This window comes from Aulonocara sp. 'chitande type north' Nkhata Bay, linkage group LG17 (genome assembly GCF_057382095.1).
Source record: "Aulonocara sp. 'chitande type north' Nkhata Bay isolate Kocher_YH1m ecotype deep benthic linkage group LG17, A_spYH_male_GT1.1, whole genome shotgun sequence".
Taxonomy (NCBI): domain Eukaryota; kingdom Metazoa; phylum Chordata; class Actinopteri; order Cichliformes; family Cichlidae; genus Aulonocara; species Aulonocara sp. 'chitande type north' Nkhata Bay.
Genome location: NC_141360.1, coordinates 6496744 through 6521047, shown reverse-complemented (window position 1 = coordinate 6521047; position 24304 = coordinate 6496744). Strand labels below are relative to the sequence as shown.

Genomic DNA, 24304 nt, shown 5'->3' with positions numbered 1-24304 from the left:
AAATGCTAACAGATGTCTCACATTAATTGCTGCAGCATTTCTTATATTAAATGAAATTAAATGTGTAATTCACTTCTTTACCCTGATAAAAAAGGAACCATCACTGGTTCGGCCCTCTTCAGATCAAAGTAGCCAATGTATTTGGCAAACAATTTAAAACATGTTTGACATCCCCGCTGTAGATATTTTTCTAGTGTTGTATAGCTAAAGATGAATACTGCACACAAGTCCAGCTTAAATCTGTGCTTCAGTAGTGAGCGAACTGGTTAACCGAATGCTGTTTCAGATGTTGATCACAAGCGTCTCCAACTAGCTTTAGAAGTGAAGCAGCAGAGCGGTTGGGATGGAGGGAGGAAAGAGTGAGGTTTCAGAGTCTGGCACGGCTCGGTCGTCCCAATGTGTTTGTGCACAGGCATCTGCACAGGGCGGCACAAAGAGGCCTCTGTATTATCAAACACACACACACACACACACACACACACACACACACACACCCTACGTTGCTCCCCTCACTATTGACTCAGCAAGTCTGATTGTGAAATTTCCTCTCCAGGGTCTCTCCCTTTCTGTCGCTCACATCTTGGCAAACTCCCACTCTCCTGTCCTCTCGTTCCCCTTGTGTTTTTCGGTTGATCGACTGCCCGCTTGGCTCCACCTTTCTTCCTTTCCTCTCTGCCTCCCTCTTTGGTGTCTATTGCCCCACTTCTGGCTGCATTATTCATGGCGGTTCATTGTGCCAAATGGCCAGAGCACTGCTGATACAGAAGGATTCATTTCATTAGGAACCTGTGTGATGCGATGTGAAGTGTGTTTGTGGGGACTGTATATGCATGTGTGATAAGGGATAATGGAGGGAGGAGAAGTAGGCTAGCTCATACCTTTTGCTTTCTTAAACAGTATGCATTCAGACCACTTCCAAACAATTCTGTTTCGATTAATATATCATTATTCCAGCAAAACATTCCATATTTTCTTGTTATGTAGTCTTTTGGTTAAGTTGTTGCTTAACAGAAGATGAGTAAATAGATTTTAAGCAAATTTTGGACTTTATCTCAAATGTGACTGCCAATATTCAACCGTGTCTGCTGACATGGACAAAGTGTTAAGGCAGGTTTAAATGAGATACAAGAATGTCAACCAAGGGAAAAAAAATTCCCTTGAGCTTCCTCGGTATAACGTGACACCTCTGCTGTTAAACGGGCCTTCTTTGAATGCCCCGACAGGTCTTGATCCGTTCCTCTCTGCTTCTGTTCTCATGCGTAGTCAAGGGAAAGAGCTGCTTCTGAATTATTAAAACCAACCTGTGTTTCTTTACGTAGCTGAAGAAGAAAAATTTGCAGGGCAGGCGACTTGAAGCAACAATGTGTTTGTGTCTGTGAGAAGCGCAATGAATATGGAGCCTTGATGGCTGTGCTGGTTTTGTGAATAACACGGTGTGCTTGGTCTGCACCCAGGCTGTAACCCCCACTCCACCGACCTCCCTATCAGACACACATTAATTTGCCTTTTCCCCTCAAGTTTTCAAGCTTTGATCTGCATCTAAAATTCCAGTTTTCCCAATTTCATTATCCATGTCATTTTTCAGACACCTAAACATACAGAACACAAACTTACAGCACATCTTATCTACAAAATAAGAAACTCTGGTGAATTAAAAAAAAAATCCCACTGTGATTTTGAAGAGTGAATGAAGATAAATCAGGCCCCGAGGATAGATGATTGCAGTGCAAACACTATGTAGCCACTTAAATTGGTTTAAGCAGACATGCTATAAAAATCCTGCTTAAACAAAATGAAGACAAGTGAATTTTAGAGAAGACCATAGGGGAAATGTAGAGAGCCCGACTCTAATATCCATCGGGATCTAACCCACTTACATTGATTTGGTTGAGACTATGTTTGTGTAGTCTTGAGAGGTTCTAATAGAGCACCTCACTTCTCATGTATTCAGCCTAAAATGTCTTATAAGCTCAGGGTGTTTACTTTCTCGGAGGAAAGCATGAACATGAAGTGCTGTACTGCTCAGAATGGGTTTAATAACATACCGGTACATCTATACACCAACCCAAGCAAGTTTACCTTTTGGGGTTTTTTTTACTGTTTTTTTTTTTTTATCACAAAATGTGAGTTATTGCATCAGAGTTAATACCAATATCAAGTTGAATAAAGTAGTGCAGCAATAAGAAAGTCACATAAAAATTAATAACTGCTAAAAATTGTTGTTTTGTCTCTCAGGTCAGATAGAAGAAAGAAAAGATCAGTGGTGACCATTAGTGATCATGTAATCCATAGAAAGATGCCAATGATGGGGGACCTGTTACAAGCCCACTACAGTAACAAAGTTTGGATGCTGTGTAAACTGTAAATATAAACAGAATGCAATCATTTGGAAATGTCATAGACCAATAGAATGTAGAAAACATAGATAAAATGTTTTGGAATGAGAAAATGTACCACTTTAAAGAAACTATTAGCTCATTTTGAATTTGACGGCAGTAACTCGTCTAAAGAAAGTTGAGACAGAACTGCGTTTACCGTTGTGTCTTCTCTTTTGTGTTCTTGGTGAAAGGTCTGGACAGCAGGCAGGCCACTTTAGCACCTGGAGTCTTCTACTATGAAACTGTGCGTTGTAATCCGGTAGATGCAGTATGTGGTTTAGCATCGTATTGCTGAAAAAGACGTTGTCTGAATGGGAGAGTATGTTGCTCTAAAGCCTGTATATACCTTTCAGCATTGAAGGTGACTGTTCAAGCAGTCGTTTCCATAGGCACTAGTGCACCAACATCCCAACAGAGATGTGGACTTTTGAACTGAGAGCTGATAGCAAGCCAGATAGTCTCTCTCCTTTTTAGTCTGAAAGATGTATCAACAATGTGTTTCATATTCACTAAACAGTTTTCCACTTCCATTTCAAACAACCTCTGACCCAGAGAAAAATCATCGGCCTGAAGAACTGATTTTCAGCCTTGTCATTTAAAGAGATTTGTCGGGGATTCTCTGAATCTTTTTGATTCGGATGTTCAGCTACTGTGTTCTGAAAAAGATCAGATAAAGTACTTTTACATCAAGGAACAATATTCTGATATGTTTCTGAAAATGTTTTACAATTAGAGACATTTTTTGCAGATTGGTAAACATCTGTCTATCTTTACTTCTCAGAAACTCTGCCTTGGTAATATGATCCTTATTACCAGCCTGTTACCAAATAACCTAATTAGTTGCAAAATGTTTCTCCAACTGTTTCTTATTAGTACCCCTTACCATTCCAGCCTTCTGTCCCCCTGTCCCAATGTTTTAGAGATCTGTTGCTGCCATCAGTACAATAGTAAAAAGTGTTTTAGTTCTCTTTCGCCTCACTTTTGTAGACATCTTTCTTCTAATTGGCTGATACTCACAAACAGGAGGTTTGAACAGAAGGTGGGTGGGGCTTCTGTGCTTACAGCCAGTACCATGTGCCTTAAGGCAGCGGTCCTCAACTCTCACGGTCCGTGAGAGTTGAGGCTTGGGTGCTACAACTCTCACAATAAATCTTCTTTTTTTTTGGTTCCGGAACTGATTTTATTTGTTGTATTTGTCCATGATACCTTAAAGGTTGTGAAAATATTGTCGGACATAAACCGGTCCATGGTGCAAAAAAGGTTGGGGATCGTTGCCTTAAGGGGCAATGTCCATAGCTGAAGCAAAATGTCTGAGCTTTAGCCAAACCTGAAGCTCAGAATGTAAAGTCCAAAACCAGTGGGTGACGTCACCAAGGCTACCTCCATGTTTAACACTGTCTATGTCTGAAACCAAGCAGTCTCAAATGTGGCTCACAGGGCTTATTTGGACACTAAATAAATGACCTCTTTATTTGAAACTCTGACTATGTTTAATTGGAACATCCCCCATTGTAACAGTATACATATGAGAGAAAACTAAGATGTGGAATGATATATTAATGGTATGAAATACTAACATCCGTACAGGGATGATAAGTTAATGAATAAGCATTATGTTATCTTAATGAGCTAGCATGATTAGTATCTTGGTAAACCACAATTTTAGAAGTGAGTCCTTCAAATTATTAGTCACACAGTTGCTAGACTGACTACCTTTAGATAAATTGCCCACTTGGTGGGAAAAAAAAGGGATTCAGTGGCAGATTAAACAAAGTCTGAGTCCAAAATCAAACCTTCTGACTATTTATGTGCAATTTACATCAAAATGTATCTAATCATTTTCCAGCAAGAGGAAATTGCACCAGTCTCGTCATTATCTTTTAACTTCCTGTCTGTTAGACATGGGCTTGTTTTTGATTGTGCGCTCTGATATCGACTGCATATCAACAGCTTTTATCAAATGTCTTTGTGTAACACAAAGGACTGACAAGACATTTTTTATAGCAGTCTGAAAAAACATCTGCTGGCATTTAGCATCTCCACAGTAATTAGATCAACGCTCCACCACAGCTGGGATCAGCTGGTCGTTACCGTTTTTAAATTGGTCTTGTCAGGTGTTGATAGTGGTGTTATTGTTATTAGCTAGTTGGGGGGTGTTCAGATTGCACATTAATACAATATTTTTTATTTTTCATACTGGAGATGCGTTTCTCTATTACACACAGTTTAGTTGGCTCATAATTGTGTACCTGTTTCCATGGTAATAGATGTATTATTCAGCATAGAAATGGGAAAAACCACACATATGTACACACAGAAGTGTTAATATCCAGCAGAAATGTCACCTTTCTGATCTCCCAGACCCGATTTACTAATAAAAGTATAATGTAAAGATAAAACTGACCTTTTTTTCCACATTAAATTGGTCAAACGTTGACTCTGCTTTTCTACTCTGGGAACAACAAACACTCTGAGATCAAAATAGAAGCTTCAATTGTGGTCCAATTACCTCATTATAGAGGACTTACATGCAATGCCCTCACTGTTGGATTTAATTAAGGTTGTTTGTCTGTTATATTGTAGTATATTAGCAGTTACATTTTTTTTTTAAGGCTAAACTACACAAACGGCCTAAATCAAAGGACACATTCACGTGATATGGTACGCTTGGTTTGTTTACAGAAAAACCCATGACTCATTTAGCAGTCTAGCTGAGAAGGACTGCATTACATAACCAGGTCTAGGACTGCAGCAGGCCCATATGGCACTCCTCCATGATCACACGGAATGACGGTCCCAGCTAGGCCTAGCTTGCAGGATTTACACAGTAGGCAACAAGCCAACTCAGTTTGATTCGCATTAGCCTACAAACCTGTCTTGAAAGATAAATGCAACTACAGTGAGCTGAGCCTTCCTCTGCTGCTGTCAGTTGTGAGATTTTCTTTTTGTGAGTCATTTGTCCAAAAACAAATTTTCGTCTCTCACTCTAACCCCACCCTGAGCCTTTTTGGCAGTGTTTCATTAGTACGTGTTTCCACCACTGCTGTGCTGGAGCACTAGTGGACTGCTTGTATGTGAGTGCACCACAGCTGCCCCCACAGTCGAAAAAAAAAAAAAAAAGGTCCATATGGCAGAGCTACATTTGGCAATGAAAGGCAGTGCTGCTCAATTTAAGAATTCACATATGGTATTTCTTTGATCCCAGGCAGTTCAGCCTAGAGTGGTGAGCCCGAACAAGATAACAGCTCTAAAGCCTGTTGAAGTTAATCACTTGGATATGCCTGTAATGCAGTTCAACCTGTGAATGACAGAAAGGTGGATCAACCTTTTTGGATGCTGGATATTCTTATACTAACTTTTTATATATGCATCATTTTGTCTTGCTAGCTAAATGCACAGAAACAGTCATTATGAATCTCTAACATTTCATATCTAAATCACAGAAATACAAAAGCAAGGTGATTTTGTAAAGCCTACTACAACTTAAATTTTAAACATTTATTGAGATGCTTGTGGACAGTGGATATTGGTTTTACATATATGATGTAATAAAACGTGTTTTCAAAGATTTCTTTTTTCCTTACAGTTATACCAAAGGAGAGCTGGACATTGCCTACATAACATCACGGATCATAGGTAAATGTATTTCTAGCGAATGGGCATTGTATATACGCATGTGTGTAGATAGATGAACTTTAACAATGTTACTTGGACTGTTTTCCAGTTTTTTGATTGGGCAGCAATGTGCCCTTTAAAAGGCAAAGTCAGTCAGACATTTGTCACTCGAGGGCTTTATATCCCATGGTAGTCATGCTGGAGTGCAGAGCTACTCAGCTCACCTTTTTGCAATCCTGTACTCCACAGTGGGTAAAAAGACAGTTATGTAGAAATGAAAAGTTTTCACAGAACCCTTCTGTAGTCCTGTGAAAAACTAAGCACACTCTTACTGCTTCCATAGGAATTAAGACAGTAAGTAGCAGCCATGTACTTAATTAACTGAACATCAGCAAGTGTGAGCACCTCCGTAAAAGTGGAATTTGTGATCAGTTTGATGGTCTGGTGTGCTTTAAGACAATACCACAGTCTTCCCAGGAGCGGGGGTCATGGAAAATTCACTCCAGGTCAGACTGTACAATTCTCAGAGTTATGTTTTGGATTCTACAGGTCTTGGTTAGCATGTTAAAGACTGACACTCACTGAAAAAAACTCTTTGAATGAACATAAAAAAAAAAATCGATTAAATTGCTTTATTTTAGTGTTATTCAATTCTGTTATTCCAATGTGTAACATACTAGAGTTGGACCAACTTAATTAATTAATGATAAATCAACTTATTTACTGGAGTTAAGTCCATCATAATTTCATTGAATTGATCCAATCCATGCAAATTATGTTAGCCCAACAAAAGTACTTAATGCTAATAGAAAGATATTTATTTACGTGGAAATCCTTTTCATGATTATTTTAAATTCGAGGAGTCAAGAAAAAGTAGGAAAGGTATGATTACAAGGTTTGATACAGAATTTTCTTTACGTTTTTGTGCTTGACAGGTAAAACCACAATAAATAGCAATGGCATACACAAGGTGTGCGCTTTTCTTCTAACCCCAGTGATTTTCTGGTGGACTGAAATCTTGCATGATCTCATGATATCGCAAATCCAGGCAACTAACCACTCTTACTTGATCGCATCATGTCATCTCAAGAAGAATTTCATGCAGGTTGTACAGGATTTAATTACATCAACCATAGAAACCTTAAAGAATAGTGGTGAATTAGGTAAAAGTATTCTAGAGTCACGTGTGAGGCCATCTCTGACATTTAATGCTTGGTTGAAATTGGGTCATACAACAGAAACAGCAATGTTCCTACGTACACAAGCAAATCCACAAAATTATGGCTGAAATGTTATTGCTGCTAAAGGAGGTTCTACAAGCTGCTGAATTATAGGCTGTGCTTAGTTTTGAACGAGACTGTTTAGAGTTCTGTTAAAATGTTCTCTGTCATGACTGAGTTTGTCTTAATTGCACTGTACATGTGACCATGGCAGCACGGTGGCACGGTGGTTAGCACTGTTGCCGCACAGCAAGAAGGTCCTGAGTTCAATTCCAACATCAGGCCGGGGTCTTTCTGTGCGGAGTTTGCATGTTTTCCCCGTGTTTGCGTGGGTTCCCCTCCGGGTACTCCGGCTTCCTCCCACCGTCCAAAGACATGCAGCTTGTGGGGATAATTGGATAATCCAAATTGTCACTAGGTGTGAATGAATGTGAGTGCGAATGGTTGTCTGTCCCTGTGTGTTGGCCCTGTGACAGACTGGCGACCTGTCCAGGGTGTACCCTGCCTCTTGCCCTATGACAGCTGGGATAGGCTCCAGCGCCCCCCGCGACCCTGAAAAGGATAAGCGAATGGATGTGAACATGTCAAACTTTTTTTCAGTGATGACCTATCCAGCTGAGTCGGTGCAGATTGGCTACCAGAACCATGTCGAAGACATCCGCTCTTTTCTTGACAGCCGGCATGCGGACCACTACACTGTTTTCAACCTATCACAGCGTAACTACCGTGGGGCCAAATTCTCCAACAGGGTGAGTGTGACTGTAGCCCATGGATCTCGATGAAGCTGTTACTCATGTAGTGGTTGCTCCACCTTTTTCGCACTCTTCATTTTATAAATATAGAAGGGAAATAGGAGGGCTTAATTACAGTTTTAGGCGTGATTGTTCCTTGATAGTCTCAAACCACCCAGAGAAAAGTTTCATTTTGCTTTTTTTATCAGGTCTGTAATAGCTAAGGATTCCGATTTCATTACCGGATCACTAATTGTATGGATTATTCATTTGATTCCTTATTGAATCTCTTATAGGTTCTCATTGGGTTCTCAATGGCTCTGCTTTGAGAGTTACCACCATCACTAAGCAGAATATCAACCGCATTACATTCAGGCAAATTAATTGCATGCTGTGTGGTGAAATGTTTGTGCACATTGCAGGTATTTTCTCTCTTTGTTGTAATCAGTGTTAATTTTGTGGTAACACAATATTACGTAGAATATTTTGCATAAAGGTAATGCAGTACGTTACTTAAATATTTCAAGGTTTTCAGTAAAATGACCTAAAATGCATTGTCTCATGAGTCTACTTTAGAATCATGAACAGGTAGAAATGAAGACTGCAGCATGACAGGCCATCAGTTTGTTACCTGTGGAAGTTCAGGGTCTGGCTACTAGGCTGGGGTCAGCAGTTGCTCACTTTTAACATCAGCCTGGATTCTTAGCTGCCTTAGTGTTAACATGCTTTCTGTGCAGGTACTTAAAAAGAGCTGAAGTTGTTTTAGCACCATAATTCAGATGTTTCTGTCCTGAATGCAGTTTGCCATTACCATCGAGCTCTCGTCCTATGTGATAAAAATAAAATGAATGTCCATATCAACACTTTAGACTACACCGCAGTTTTTCTCCTCCAGCGCAAAAACTGATATCAGCACAAGTGCAAGAGGAACCGATAAGCACAATCAATAAGCATAAGTAGATAAACAATTTCATTGAACTACTGTGAACCAACTCTCTGCAACAGCCGGTACTTGAGTCCTATTCCTAGTCATTAGCTTAATGCTAAAAAAGTACATTTTTTCTTTCTTTTTTTAAACTTGAGAATAATTTTTTGAGTTTCATAAAATTGTTGTTCAAACAGTATATGAAGTATCCAGTGTCATCAGCTGGTTTGTGTATAACCCGTCAATTTGGCAGTCACCATTTGGTTTTTTAGAAGCCAGAACTGACTACATTTCGACAAGAAGGTGGAAAGTTTTTTTACAAGCTAGATCGCTAACAAAACCAGAGCATGGCTGCATCACACATGACATCAGTACTTGCTAATTTGTGCTAACACATAAATAAATGGTAGAATTTTACTCTTACCAAAAAAACAAAACAGGATAGTTTTTTTAAATATACAATTAACCCTGCAGCAAGTTGAATAATTACTCAAAAAAAAAAATCTCACAAAATACAACAAAACTTCAAACACCTTTGAGAAATCCAGTGTAATGATGCAAATTAACTGATGCAAGGCCTAATAAGCAGCTAGCAGCGATCAACCTCATCTGGCTGTTCCTGAAACTGCAGTTTTTGGTATTTCAGCACTCATTTCATTATTCAGAATTTAATTTGTGTTACGGCTAAATTACCACATTTGGAACACATAGTTTATTGTATCTTATTTTGCTTTTATGGTTATGCTTATCTTTCAGCATCGGGACATTTCCGCAGCTAGGTTTCCTATTACTGCATAGAAGGCACATGTGGGAGCTAAGGAGTCAGGCTTGTTAGGAGTCATGCTTTGTTGTTAACATGGTGAAGCTGGCCCCCTGTCTGCATTGTGAAGTCACTGTATCTTTAGCAGATGACTCATCATGGCAACTGGTCTGTTGTGTTGCTCTGCTGCTGCAGTGCTGTTACTAACTTCCACCACTCCCCTTTCCTCTCCTCTGTTCCTTTTTTCCCCAACCCTTTCCTGCCCTTTTATTTCTCTGATCTGCCTCCTTTTTTCTTTTTGCTGGAATCCCTTTCCTTCTCCCTCCTTTTATTCCTGGCATCTACTTCAATACAGGTTTCAGAGTGTAATTGGCCTTCACGCCAAGCACCCAGCCTCCACAACCTGTTCGCTGTGTGCAAAAACATGTACAACTGGCTGAAACAGAATCCCAAGAACGTCTGTGTAATCACATGCTCGGTAAGGAGATGCATATACATTAGTTCTATATTAAATTCTTCATCCTCCTTTGTATAGTTGAATTTATTAAGGATTCATATGAAATTATTACTAATCATTCTCCCATGAAAAACAAGTACATAGTGAGGTACTTTTGATTGTTATGTAAAGGGACTTGTTTTTGTTGGTCCCACAACACATCCGTTAATTTTTGAGCTGTTTGATGTCCTGTGACCCACTTTTGAATCAAAGCAGAGAGTCTGAAATAGACCGAAGCATATTTAGTGTCAGAATCTTTTTGTTGCCCTTCCAAAACATTTTGCTCAACAATGATATTGGCATCATTGATTACATGTCAACTTTGCTTTCACATCAAATGAAGTGCTTCCAAGACACGGATCTCTAAAGTCTGAAATTGTTAAATGCTACAACAACTGCTCAACAGATTTCCAAACATGACTCACCTTCTTTTTCCACATCTACATAAATTGTTGGGTCTGTGTTTCCACAAGCCCCGCTGGTTTAGAGACTTATTCATCATGAAGAAAACAAGACAGTCAGCGATCGATCGATTTACTTGCAAGGGAGGCGTCGTTGGTATCTACCACAAAATGACCCCAACGACGGCCTCCGCTTGCTGCCTTTTATTGGGACAACAGTTCACACAATACACATCACAGCAAAAGCACCGCCCACGTAAACCCCCCCAAATGGTTCTAAGGCAAGGCACTGTATGTATATATATGTGTGTGTGTGTGTGTGTGTAAACATCTGTATGCATGTGAGAATGTGTGTGTGTGACCTCCTGCTGACCAAAAGGGTCATAAAAGCAGGAAGCAACACCACAAGAAACAGCTCTTCCAGATAGGATGTATCTGCAATAAAACACTACATCACCCCAGAACCTCGAGAGGCTGGGGAGGGGGATAAAAGAATTCCTTTCATCACAGAGTTAAAACAATGTAGAGATGGTAAGCATAAAAATGACAACATTTAACAATCAAAACAGTTTTGCAAAAGGGATCATTCTTCCAGATAAAGGCTATGTTACCACCCAGATCAGAAATCTTCTCTTCCTCTTCAACGGCTGTTGCCAATCCTTGACGCTGGAGTAACAGTTTTTTTTCTCCAAATACATTCCCGCTCGGAGCTCTTCAGACTGCTCTGGTGGTCTCTATTAATCAGCCATGTGAGCTTCCTCACTGTTGTTACTTAGCAGGTGGTACTGAAAAGAAAATGAAAAGCAAAGAAGAAGAATATTTCATTTTTGCATTTTGGTCTGTGATGTTCAGTAAAAATGATAGAAGTCATCTTATTATGCTTATTGCAGAATGGTGTATTCTTTGGTGTCCTATTTAGGCTTATTGGATGAAAGGCACTTTTAGTGCGTGGATCATCACACTTTAGCAATATCAGCCACTTGCATTAGACACATTTGGGAATTCAACCATATCTGACTTTTTCAATAGAAACTGAGTTTCTGTTTATTGGAATTCAGTGACATGACTACTATAGACTGGCATGTGCTGGGGCATGTTATTACCAAGTCATTGTGGGTTTGGCTTTGCCTTGGCAAACTGCTCCTTCTTGCATAATCTTCACGAAACCCTTCCTTTTTTAAAAAAGCTGTGTTTTCACCTCAGTTAACAACAGTGTTACAGTATCCATGTAACCTGAAATGAACTCAGAGTCAGTTCATATGTATGAATAGACTCATAGAAAAATAATACGTGTGTTTATTCAAAAGAAAAAATCCCCAGTGGCTCAAATTGCAGTTATGATAAGATGTACATGTAATTTTATCTTTGTTTTGGGTTTTCAGGATGGTCGCGCTCCTTCAGGTGTTTTGGTCTGTGCCATGTTCTGCTTCTGCCACCTCTTCAATAATCCAGTTCCTGCCATGCAGCTGCTCAGCGCCAAAAGACCAGGTTCTGGCCTCTGGCCTTCACACCGCAGGTTTGCATCAGTGAACATGGGGATGTGAATGTGACAGAAAGAGAAGTGGGAGCCTTGTGCTCGGTTGTCGTCCTTTGGTTCTGCTGATGTTACATTCTTCAATGTCTAATAAATCTGCAGTCTATTTTTCATAGATAATGAACATTTACCACTTCTAATAAAGAATCACATATTAAATGAGGTCAAAACACATTCACACTTAAGAAGAAGAGCACAGTTTCAGATCATATGCTGTTACAGGCATAACATGTTGAAATTTACATACAGCCATCACTGAAGCCAACAGTTATTAGTTGTCTCAGCATAAACATAAACTCTTGATTGCTGGGCAAGAAGAACCACGAGTCCGCCTGCCATACTTGTAGAAGCTAACAGTCGATGGTTGTGCAAGCGTCTCCTCACAAGTGACAATTAATGCATCATTCAGAGTGCTGAAAATTGAAAACTGCTGTTTTTGTTTTCTCTGCCTGCAGGTACATAGGCTATGTATGTAGCATGGTATCAGAGAAGCCTAGCCTACCCCACTCCAAGCCCTTGGTGATCAAGGCCCTCACTATGAGTCCCATCCCCTGTTTCAACAAGCAGCGTAGTGGCTGTCGACCTTTCTGTGACGTTCTCATTGGAGAGACGAAGATCTTCACCACTGCACAGGAGTATGAAAGGATGAGGTAAGTAACATTAGCGAGATTAATAAAAAATTTGACAGCATTGAACCGCAGAGAGCACGGTAGCGTTGCAGTTCTGTATTGGAATAGAATAACTACAAATGTCTCAGAGATTTTATGCTGAGTATGATATGAATGAAAGTAATCAAAGTGTCATTATATCCCCTTCCTTTTTCTCACTCTGTAACACTTTCCCTCAATTACACTTTGCTGCACCTTCTCTGCACGCCTAGAGAGCACAGGGTCCAGGACGGCAAGGTAGTTTTCCCTCTGGGTGTAAGCGTACAAGGAGATGTTGTGGTTTCAGTCTACCACATGAGGTCAACCATTGGAGGACGACTGCAGGCCAAGGTACGCTTCTGCTTAGTCTGCTTTATAAGATAAAATGTCGATAAAATCAACATCTCAATCTAACTAGCAAGCAGCAAACTCCAACTAAGTCACAGTGACAGTATTGGAACGATTGCGGTGATAAGATCATGCTAAAGTATAAGCCATTGTAGAGTTTCAGGTAGCTTCAACAGCTTGTTGTGTCTCATTGTTACATTGTTTAAGACAAAAAGAAGCTGGATGAAGGTTTTTGACTTAATGATTTACTTCATTTATAGAAATATGCAGATTTACTCACTCATCACTGCTGCAAGAAGCATTTATGCACTATTTATGCTATTTTTGGTTTAGTTTGGTCCAGGTGTTTCATCTGGGTATTATTGTCTTTCAGTAATCTTATGACAGATTATTGACACATAGGTGTACATCACCATGCGTTGCATTATAATAATATGTGCATATGTAGCTTAATGACTTCATTATTTTGCTATATAGCACATTAGTACTAAAACCTAGATCAATAGTACAAAATAATTAAAAATCCATTCAGCTAAAATGGTTAAAGTGGGCTTGTCTTTTTTTTCTTGAACATTTTTCCTTTTATTTTGTTTCTTTTACTGGATTTTCTTATTTCACCTGCTTCTATTTTATTACATGACAAAGATTTATCACATGCAAAACTTGAACATAACACCTAAAAACATTTCAGAACAACAGGTAAGGGGTAACTGACTGCAGGAGAGTGCTGATAAAATATAATGTAACCAACATTTATCTTTGTTCCTGCTTGTGTTAGGTATCCAACACACAGATCTTCCAGATTCAGTTCCACACTGGCTTCATCGCTCCTGGAACCACTATGTTAAAGTTTAACAAGTAAGGAAAATCTCTTACAAAAATCGGGGAATTCTGGTTTCTCACTATAAAAAATAATATTGCTAGACTTCCACTCTGTTGACTGTTTTACCATCTCAATTTTCTTTCTCACACATATTGATTTTCCTCTCAGACCAGAGCTCGATGCCTGTGACTCTCCAGAGAAATATCCCCAGCTCTTCCATGTGATATTGGAAGTGGAAGTGGAAGGGGTGGACAAACAGAAAGACCTGACACCACCATGGGAACAGTTTCCTTGTAAAGACTTGAGCCCAAATGTGCTCTTCTCTGGCCACCAGGAACATCAGGATGCACTGGCGATTGCTGGTAAAAATGGGAGGGTTTCACTGGGGCAACAACTGGTGTTCAGTCTATAAAATACGACACATTAAGTTTTGATTTTTTAAAAACTCAAATCAGATGTTAAGTTTAGAATCAAACATTTACTGCTTTGTTTAATCTGTTGTCAGATTTTACTACCAACATAATTAAATTAACACAAAAATTTCCCTGTTGTGGGATCAATAAAGTCTTATCTTATCTTATCTTATCTTATCTTATCTTGTCTTATCTTATCTAAACTAAAAATATTTAGCTAAGAACTGAAAATGCTGAAGCAAAATGGGTTAGCTGCTAGCAAATTAGCAGTTAGCTTGACTAACAAGCAATGTGGAATTTTGTATTGAAAATGTTTTTAGTTGGCATTTTTGCTTGCTTGTTTTGTTAGCCTTTACAATTTGTAATCATACCTTTTCCTAAAACCAATTATAATGCTACATTAACCTTAATAACAAACTCTAACCCCACACCTGGATTGACTTTACGTAAGTTTACCTGGTACCAAAATAAAGATTAGGGAAAGAGAACTTGCTACTAATTTTTTTTATGACTTATTTTAATATTTATGAACCAGCCAGCACGACATTAAAGCCATTTGCCTAATATTGTGAAGATCTCCCTCACCTCATCATACGGATGTTTGGAAATATTTCCAATAGCAATGTTAGTGGTTTTATTGTTGTGGCTAATCAATTTACATTAACACATAGTCATAAAAACTAATGTGACTCATTTTTGTCCCTGCAAGATGAGATGGAGGGCTTGGATCTTGAGGGTAAGACGGTAGAGGAGATCACAGACCTGCTAGAGGAACTATACTGTGAGCGTAGTTACCCAGGGTTTGCTTCAATTCACTCATGCTCTACCCAGGAAGATTTTTTGTTATTGGAAAATCCATTTGGTGGTTTCCAACTGTGATTTGCATTGATTGAATTGAAATTTAGCCCATTCTTGTAGCCCATGATGTATCATTTTGGTAGAAATATTTCGTCCTGTGTCTTGTATAAACACCAGTCTTTTAACACAATTTCCATAACATGTATGCCAGCATTTTTTTTCCTGGGCATACAGAGACAGGTTTTTAAGGGTTTTTTTTATGGATATGGAGAACTAGAGGGGAAAACTCATAGTCCCAAAAGGAAATAAAGGGAAAACGTGCCTGGGGAGTAAACAAATCCAACGTTAAAATGTTCTACCAAAGTGAAATATTGCTTTTGATTTATACAGCTGTTTAATCCCATGTACAAGCTTCTTTTTTTTTTTTATCATATTCTTTTACGTTGAAATGTATCACATTTAAGACATTTTCTCCAACTAGCAACTACTAGCTAGAATTTATTTGCAGACTGTGTGTATGTTTGCAACCTCGTAGCACAAATAGCTGTTCTGGCTGTAGAAGCAATGACCTGCGTAGTTTACCATCATCCTCTGCTTCACTCTTGTCCCTTTATATCTGAACCTCAAATTAATTCCCTTTGTCTGCTTTGTTATCTCTTCAGTCATTGCTTTGTTCGTGATTGATGTGTCTTTCTCATGATACTCTTTTCTGTTTTTCCCATCTCATCATTTTCAGAGCCAAGTCGGTCCCACGGAGGTCCAGACGGTCGGGTACGTGGCGAGGAGAGCGAGCCGTCGGATGATGAAATGCTTTCTCTCTCCAGCCAGCAAAGCAATGCCAGTGCAGCCCATCAGAAACCTGACCTCCCAGCTCCCACTTCTGCCACCCCTGCTCCCACCGAGGAAGTCGATCTTCTCGGCCTCGATGGTGACGAGGTCAACCGCCCGTCATCTAAGCCCCCATCTACAGCAGCTGCAACCACTGACCTCCTAGGGGACTTGTTCGGGGGCCCACCTCAGTCAACCAGCGGGCCTCCATCTGCCCAGTCCACTCCACACAAAGTCGCCCCCAACACTGCCTCACCATGCCCCTCACCTGCCCCACCAGGTGAGAAGTTTGAAAAAGCATTTCCTTTTAGGTCCAACCTAAAACTAGACTTCAAATAGGCACAATTACTCTTGCAATTTAGCATAAGACAATAACACTGGTGGATGGTTCTCCTCAGCATTTGATCCTTTTGGGACGGGTCCGATGCCTAAACCTCAGGACGTGATGGGTTCATTCCTCGGACCAGGTAAAGTGGGGCAGCCAGACCCTTTCCTGCATGCTGCTCGCTCACCATCACCCACCCTGCAGCCTACAAGCCTCGGTAAGGCATGCTCCTTGCTGCTCTGCTGAACATTTTCCCAAACCATCGTTTTGGGTGCACTTAAAGCATTTCAAGAGCCTGAACCAAATTAGGGTAAGGCATGTTTTCAGATATTTGCAAGATGCCACTACGATAATTTCCCTTCATCTGTGCGTCTATTTAAACTGACACCCAAACCCGACTGCTGAGTATATATCCATTTTTAGCTTACTCACACATTTTTCTTGTATTGCTCATGTAATGTATGATTTGTAATTCACGAGTTTGCATGCTGTATGTGAAGTGTTTGCAGGTCATCTCATAGGGATTGCGCAGCTTGATTTTTCAACTCCAGCACAAGCTCCTACTAGTAATCTTTTCCTCAGCTCACAGTCAGTATTTTCAACTTTAAACATGACAAAACAGTTTTTCTTAACTTCAGGTTTACACTTTTTATACTTTGAGGATTTAGGGCATGATGTGTGCATGAAGAAGAGCCTTCTGGCTTCAGTCTTCTGTGGACAATTTTTAGTTAGCAACTATAAATTTTGTTTCCACACCCATGAAACAACAGCTCTCTGAAGCTCAGTTCTGTTGTTATTTTATTTGGCTTAATGTTTTCGTGTCCTTCAATTCCCATTTTCCGTGTGCTCCGCCCGTGACCGATGGTTATATGCTTCAACAGGTCGGAGTTCCCCCGTCCCACCCACCACCCCTACTGTCAACATTCAGCAGCAAAACGTCATGGGAGCATGGGACTGGAACAGACCTGCTACCACGAGCACAGGTTCTCCCAAGCACACAGCCACACATACATACAAGCAGATACCACACTGTTTGTAAAACACGTTGGCATCAGTGTCGTTTATTTTTCCTGCTTTGCTGATGGCCGATTCATTCAGGAGGTTTTGGTATGGGCAGTCGGTCAGCCACTACCAGTCCCACTGGCTCAGTCCACAGCACCCCCACCCACCAAACCAAGCCAAACACTCTGGACCCATTCGCTGATATTGGCAACCTGGGGGGAAGCCTTGGAGGTGAGACGCTGGTAATGCTCCTAAGTTCTTAGTATTTTTGCTACTACCTCGCATGCCATAATCTCTGTCCTTTTGATCAGGAGGCTCTGGCTTCTCGAGCAAGCCCACCACCCCTACTGGAACGGCCCCTCCCTTTCCTCCAATGGGCTCCCCATCGAGGCCTCCGCCATCTCCCCAGCACACAGGAGCCTGGCAGCCCCACGCAGGAGGCACTTTCCCCTCGTGGCAGGCTGGTGGAAGTGGTGGAGGGTGGCAACCGCAAGGACAGGGTCCTGCTCCGCAGCCAAAGCCCAGCCCCAGCCACACTTCCATGCCGCACACATCGCCCCAGAATCGACCCAACTACAATGTTAGCTTCTCCGCAATGGGAGGAGGCTCACCCAGCGCAGGGGGAAAAGCACAGGCTGGGATGGGTAAGCTCGACAGGCTCATTGTTACGCTCCAAATGTTGTGGCTGGTCAGTTGGGGTATATTTCACATAAAAGGACATTTTTCTTTTAAAACAAAATAGAGATTACACTTAACTTATATTTCAAAATATAAGGTTTAAACATGTTATTAAGAATTGTGAGCATTTTGAAGGTTTTAAGGTTTTTTTGTTTGATTTTTAAAGTTAAATGTTTAACAAAATATCTGCAAACATTTAGAGACAGCGCCGCATTTTTTATCCATTAAAATTTTCATGCTGTGCACACATACATTGTTCTTCAGCTCACCGTATAGTAATTAGTACATTTGTTGCTTAACAAGTATGTATTCTGTCTTTGTGTTTGTCTGCCTCTTTGTCAGGTCCGAAGCCCAAACCCTCAGATGCCAACTTTGACGACCTGCTGTCTGCTCAGGGCTTTGCGGGGACCAAAGAGAAGAAAGGGCCCAGGACTATAGCAGAGATGAGGAAGGAGGAGATGGCCAAAGAAATGGACCCTGAGAAACTAAAGGCATGAGCTGTTTGTTTGAAACTAATGAAGTTGAACTAATAAGTTTTGGTTCATTGTGTCTGATTACAATTAGTTTTTGATGACATTTCGCTTGGTGGTGGTCGCCTGTTTATCCAGTGTAGCTCAACAGAAGCAGTTCAGTGATTCCCAAAAGTAGGATAATGTACTCGAAAACCTTTGGCTGTTAAACTTTTTCTGTTTATTTCAGAGTTAATGAAGCGTCCAATGTAGGTCTCCCATGACCAAATTTTGGTTCATCTAATTGCTCCTTTAAAAGCTTTTTTTTTTTTTAGATAAAACCAGAGCCAGAACTACTGAAAGCAGTTATGCTAATAATTGTTTCAAATCAGGTCCTCACTGGTTATTGGCTCCCCTCCTCTGCCTCCCTCTTCTGTGCCCTAGATTCTGGACTGGATAGAGGGGAAAGAGCGTAACATCCGTGCTCTGCTCTCCACCATGCACACTGTGCTTTGGGAAGGAGAGACACGCTGGAAGCCTGTGGGCATGGCTGACCTGGTTACTCCAGAGCAGGTCAAGAAGGTCTATCGCAAAGCAGTCCTGGTTGTTCACCCAGATAAGGTGAGACAGAATTTGTGATGAATGGGATCTTTATGCTTCCTGTATGGAGGCATATCCATATGTACAGAATAAATCAAATGCAATAACGAGACATTCTTTACTTAAAAGCAACTGAAGGTAAAGTCAGATGAAAAAATAGAGACTGTCTTTATTTTCACTTTCTTCTCCTTATATCAGGCTTATAAGCAGGGGTGCACATAAGTGGTCTGCAGGTGCGCATTCGCTGTCAAAATAAAAGACGCGCACCAGACAAGAAGTTGCAACGCGTGTTTGCGTACATATAAAAGGCATTGTTTTTGTCTGCTAGAGTGGGATTTTCACGGCACATTCTGCTGGCTGGCTTCAAACAATGCACAGAGATGTGGTATCTCTGTGCATTGTTTGAAGCCAGCTCACCTCCTACAACCACTTTTCCGAGAATATGTGCTTCTTTTGCAGTTTGGACTCCTTCTGACATTTCTTTGGAGGTGGAGGAACACCAAAGTAATTGCTTAAAGGAGCTTGCTTCTTCAACATCTTTAAGAGTTCTAAACAAATGTCTGTCCTCCTCCAGAAAATCTTATGTACGCAAACGCGCGTTGCAACTTCTTATCTGGTGCGCGTCTTTTATTTTGACAGCGCATACGCACCTGCGGACCACTTATGTGCACCCCTGATTATAAGCAATTCTGGATGTGATGTGGCCATATCGTGACATGAAAATGAAAATAAAAACTGGTTTTAAAAGAAAAACATAATTCCTCACAAGCATGCATATACAGGGATGGAAAAGGAAAGATTTGACAGCACTTTGTGCCGTTCTGTAAAAAACTAAGTACAACTCCTATTGCTTCTATAAGAATTAAAGGGGTAAGTAGCAGCCAGATGCTGATAATCATTTGCTTGAGTAAGTGGTCATCAACAAGTTTGAGCACCTGTGTGTAACAAGACGTTCTGCCCGTTTGCTGGTCTGAGTCATCCATGTGTGTTAACACAATGCCACAGAAGGGGACACCCAACCAAATTCATCCCAAACTCAGACCATGCAGTGGTCAGAGAAATTCTGTATCAGAAAAAAGATATATAAAGTACAACGCAATATCTGGCAAAATCAAACACAGGGTATCACCACAAACAACTCATACTCATAGCAACTGATAAGCACGGTGGTGGAGGGGTGATGCTTTGGGTTGTTTTGCCGCAAGATGACCTACGAACCTTTATACGAAAAATATTCTAGGGTCAAATTTGAGGACATCTATCTAACAGCTAAAGTTTGGCCAAGTACTGAGTCATGCACAATAATGATCCCAAGCATTACAAGACAAACACAGACATGCAAATTTAAAATGAACAGACCGATCACATAAATTTAGACACACAGACACACACACACACACACACACACACACACACACACACACACACACACACACACACACACACACACACACACACACACACACACACACAGTAGTGTCTGTGTGTTCAAAGTGCTGGAGGATGAAGTTTTTGCATATATGATGTTGCAACAAGAAAACAACCAAACCAAACTAAAAGTATGTGTGAGCGTGTGAACAATATAATGAAATACAAAGATATCTGAAGCTCTGCACTTTACTCTGTGAAGTGAAGAGTCTGTTAGCGGAGAGTGCGTCACTCTCAGACTCTCAAGCCAAGCCAGGCCACAGCTTTCCTTGTAATCCACTTAAAGATACAGCTATGCAGTACAGCAGCTACCATGTGGTCAGCTGAAGCATTAGGCAGGGCCTTTCCCACTGCACCCACTAAAACAACGCAGCTTGGCTTAACATGGACTCTTATCAGAATTAAACATGTGATTCAAGTTATACCTGTAAACATCCATCCATGCAGGGATGTGTGTGTATTATAGAAAGAGTGGGGTATACTTCCTGACTCTCAGCACTGAAAGACAAGTTAGTGTCTTACCTGAATTTTCTGTAACAGTGAATAATATTATGTAAATGGCCTGTATTTGTATAGCGTTTTTCTAGTCCCTAAGGACCCCAAAGCGCTTTACACAACCAGTCATCCACCCATTCACACACACATTCACACACAAGCTACATTGTAGCATGTTGACATAATGCTCGAGTAAAGCAAGCTATGAATGAGAGACAAATGAAGTGGGAATCCCAAAAGGCCAACATGTCTCAAATATGCTTTACTTATGGGTTCATAACTATTGTGTTTTTTCTCTCCTACTTCGTAGGCGACGGGACAACCATACGAACAATATGCCAAGATGATTTTCATGGAACTAAATGATGCCTGGTCAGAATTTGAGACCCAAGGACAAAAGCCTCTCTACTGAATAAAACGTAAGGGGACTTAAGGAGGAGGAGATGATGTCCCTGCTGATTCCATCATCTAACCCTTACAGTGTTACCACCTCTTGTCCGCATACTGCAGCCACACCCTGCAACATCTGCCTTTATACCCATGCTTTAACTCGTGTCTCTCTTCTTGCAACAAAAACGCAGAACTTGAGTGATGACAGGCTATAGAACAGCCTCCCGTGCCCGGACTAGAAGCTCAGACGAACAGCTGACTCTCTGTAGCTCTAATATCCATACTGTATGTATGAACCATCCCATTCAAAAAATTAAGAATCACTGGGACGTCAAAGAGACGGATCAAAACAAGGTGAGAGCTGTTGATCTGGAAAAAGAAATGCGCGAGAATAAACTGAGCAAACATTTGTCAGACTGCTCTTTGCGAGAGCTTTGGAGCATGAAGAAGTCTGTGAGGCACAACAAGCATTTAACAGCATTCAAGCCATTTTTTTTGTACTGTGAGCGAACACTGAATTCAAGATCAGTTCCGTCATATCAAATCCAGTTTTCACACTATTTAATGTCCCTATAAATAACAAACACAAACAGCAGTGTCAAGTTAAAATAGGCTGTTTGGAGGTGATTGGATTAGAAAATCTTGATCAGAGGTCGAGTTTCACCTTGAAGATGTCGTCTGCTGAGTGTAGCTGAGGAAACAAAATTAGTTAAAAAAAACAGTAACACAATAACTTGACTTGTTATGTGACATATATGATATCATGTGGAATGGTTTTGTTATGAAGAGGTTTAATAAGAATAGGTGTGTCTGATATCCTGAAGCCTTGTGGGGAACTGGGGATTGTATGTTTTAGCATTAGCACATGTACAGTTCCTTACATGAAGCACCTTGAGGCCTCGCACACTCACTCATATAATAATATATTTTTGCTTTACATCTCTGTGAAAGCACAAACTGATGAATCAAATCGGTGCAGCTCTCAAGGAAGGCAATCCATGAATTAATTTATTAAATCGCTTTGTTTGTCTTTAAAATATTGGTTCAAATTCAATCTGCTCGTGAGAAAGAGTTCAGGACTTTGAGGCTGTTGTCTTAAAGACTTTTAACGTCTGTCAAACACAGTCGTCAGCCAAAACAGTAAAAACCACTGGCAGGTAAAGGAAATCTGATCACAGTGCAGCTCTCTGCTGGGAAACATCAGGCAGTTCATGAGAATGTGACGCCCTTAACATCACACCTATCCTTCAGACTCCCCAGATCCCCCACGTCTGATCAAGGATCCATGGGACGCACTCTAACAGACGCCTCCACACAACCAGAGGACTCAAAAAATTTGCCTCTGTCCCAGTGCCAGAGTTTGTAAGACACCCCAAAACATCCCATCTTGATGCTCTGATGAGTCAGAGACGTTATAGAGGGGAGCCTGCATTAAATTAGGGAGGTAGTTGTAAGGTTGAGACTGGGTGGGGTAATCTCTGAACCACAGAAGTGACACTAATGTGCTTAAACGCAAACCATCAAGAACGCAATAAGAGTTCTGTTTACTGTATATCACTGTTTCACGTCAGGCAGATCATACTGTGTTTCATCAAAACACTGATTTACAACAATTTACTTTTTATTGATTTGTTTTGTTTACTTTTTACTTCATTTGCTACACGTTTATTCATAATCAGCATAAAAGAATGGGGTATGCATTAGAAGTAGTGAACAGCAGTAGATGCTGCAGCTGATGTGTACTAACCTAACACAAACATTTGCTGATTTTGGATGCATTTGGCCCCTTTTTACGTGCAATTATTCACAAAATCAGTTCTTAGTGCTAAAAGCATTTCATCATTTTAGAGCAAAGTGGAGAAAACAATAAAATATGCAATAACTAGAGAGGCAATGATCAATTTCTTTCAAGCACATGAGATTTTCACAAAACACTAATATGTTCCTACACGATCCCCAGAAACAGTTTAAGCTGTTTCAGGGTGAAACAGTTTAGGCTGTTTAGGTTTATTCTTCACACACAAATTGAGCCAAGTGTTTACCTTCTCATGCTCATGAGCAGTTGAAGATCCTGACACTGTTAACTGTCTTCATGCTCTCTGATTTGCATAGTAAGGTCAAAGGTGATTTTCTGTTGGCATCATACTGTCTTTTCCCTTCACTGGATTTCATTCGTCCAGTTTGTTCATCTGCATTAAGGATGCTGACTGACTTCTGACCAGCGTAAGAGAATTATGTGAGGTGTGGTTTCATTAGCTGGCTGAGGACCCCGAAAGGATCCCAAAACAAGTGTTGACTGGGCCGTCGAACAAGACTCCGGGTCTCAGGCTGAAAATACTGAACTTTAATCTGGAGGTGACTGCTTTCTTTGTCGTTTTACAAGATATGAGAAGTGTGTAGTATGTGTCTATGCTTTATTTACACTGAGGACCTACATGTGAAATAACCCTCATTGGCTCCCTTGCTGACTGAATCTGCGATCTTACAGCTATGTTAAAAAGCTAACCTCTATATTGTCGTCAGTGGATGTGTGTTGTTTGAACTTGTGGTATGTATGGAGGAGCTCAGAGTTGGATACAGAGTACTGTAAGTTATGTGTTTGCCTGTCTCCTGTTCAAATATTACTTAAGCTGTGTAAAAATTCTGTTCATGTTGTTCTTTTCAGTTCTGTTTACGGTTACAGGATGTACATAATGATCAAGTGCAGTGCACAGAAATAAACAGTAAACAGAAACCGGAGCAGGGTGAGCAGCATTCCTGTTTTTATGTCTCGCTTGGCCTTTGTCTTTGTAACCACTAGAGGGCTGCATTGTACAGCACATGAACTATATGTCATGTTGAGCTGAGAGTCCCAGTAAAAGGATGTGGTGCCACCCTCATGGGGTCTGTTTCTGAGAGTTTGGCCAGAAACATGCACATGAGGACCCTGCTGGTGGTGATGTGCTCCTCATATTCCTCGCCCAAAGGAGCAGATACCAGTCTTGCTATAGTCGAGTCTCTTATAACTGCGCATCTTCTAG

General features: G+C 40.6%; 1 protein-coding gene across 5 annotated transcripts in view; it reads left to right on the top strand.

Annotated features, from left to right (window-relative positions):
* The window catches only part of dnajc6 (DnaJ (Hsp40) homolog, subfamily C, member 6), a 37717-nt gene extending 13694 nt beyond the window's left edge, over positions 1 to 24023 (top strand). For 2 of the 5 annotated variants that reach the window (XM_086269197.1, XM_086269194.1), the window contains 17 exons: positions 5965 to 6014; positions 7814 to 7962; positions 9985 to 10107; positions 11909 to 12042; positions 12516 to 12710; positions 12941 to 13058; positions 13834 to 13913; positions 14047 to 14240; positions 15001 to 15027; positions 15826 to 16197; positions 16316 to 16459; positions 17124 to 17225; positions 17341 to 17475; positions 17556 to 17888; positions 18265 to 18413; positions 18816 to 18992; positions 21205 to 24023. In XM_086269197.1, the coding sequence (XP_086125323.1) occupies positions 5965 to 6014; positions 7814 to 7962; positions 9985 to 10107; positions 11909 to 12042; positions 12516 to 12710; positions 12941 to 13058; positions 13834 to 13913; positions 14047 to 14240; positions 15001 to 15027; positions 15826 to 16197; positions 16316 to 16459; positions 17124 to 17225; positions 17341 to 17475; positions 17556 to 17888; positions 18265 to 18413; positions 18816 to 18992; positions 21205 to 21306 (2584 nt within the window). In that variant the 3' untranslated portion in view covers positions 21307 to 24023. The remainder of the gene's footprint in view (positions 1 to 5964; positions 6015 to 7813; positions 7963 to 9984; positions 10108 to 11908; positions 12043 to 12515; positions 12711 to 12940; positions 13059 to 13833; positions 13914 to 14046; positions 14241 to 15000; positions 15028 to 15825; positions 16198 to 16315; positions 16460 to 17123; positions 17226 to 17340; positions 17476 to 17555; positions 17889 to 18264; positions 18414 to 18815; positions 18993 to 21204) is intronic. The other 3 variants (XM_086269196.1, XM_086269195.1, XM_086269198.1) reach the window with 3 other exon arrangements.
* Positions 24024 to 24304: the final 281 nt, after the last annotated feature.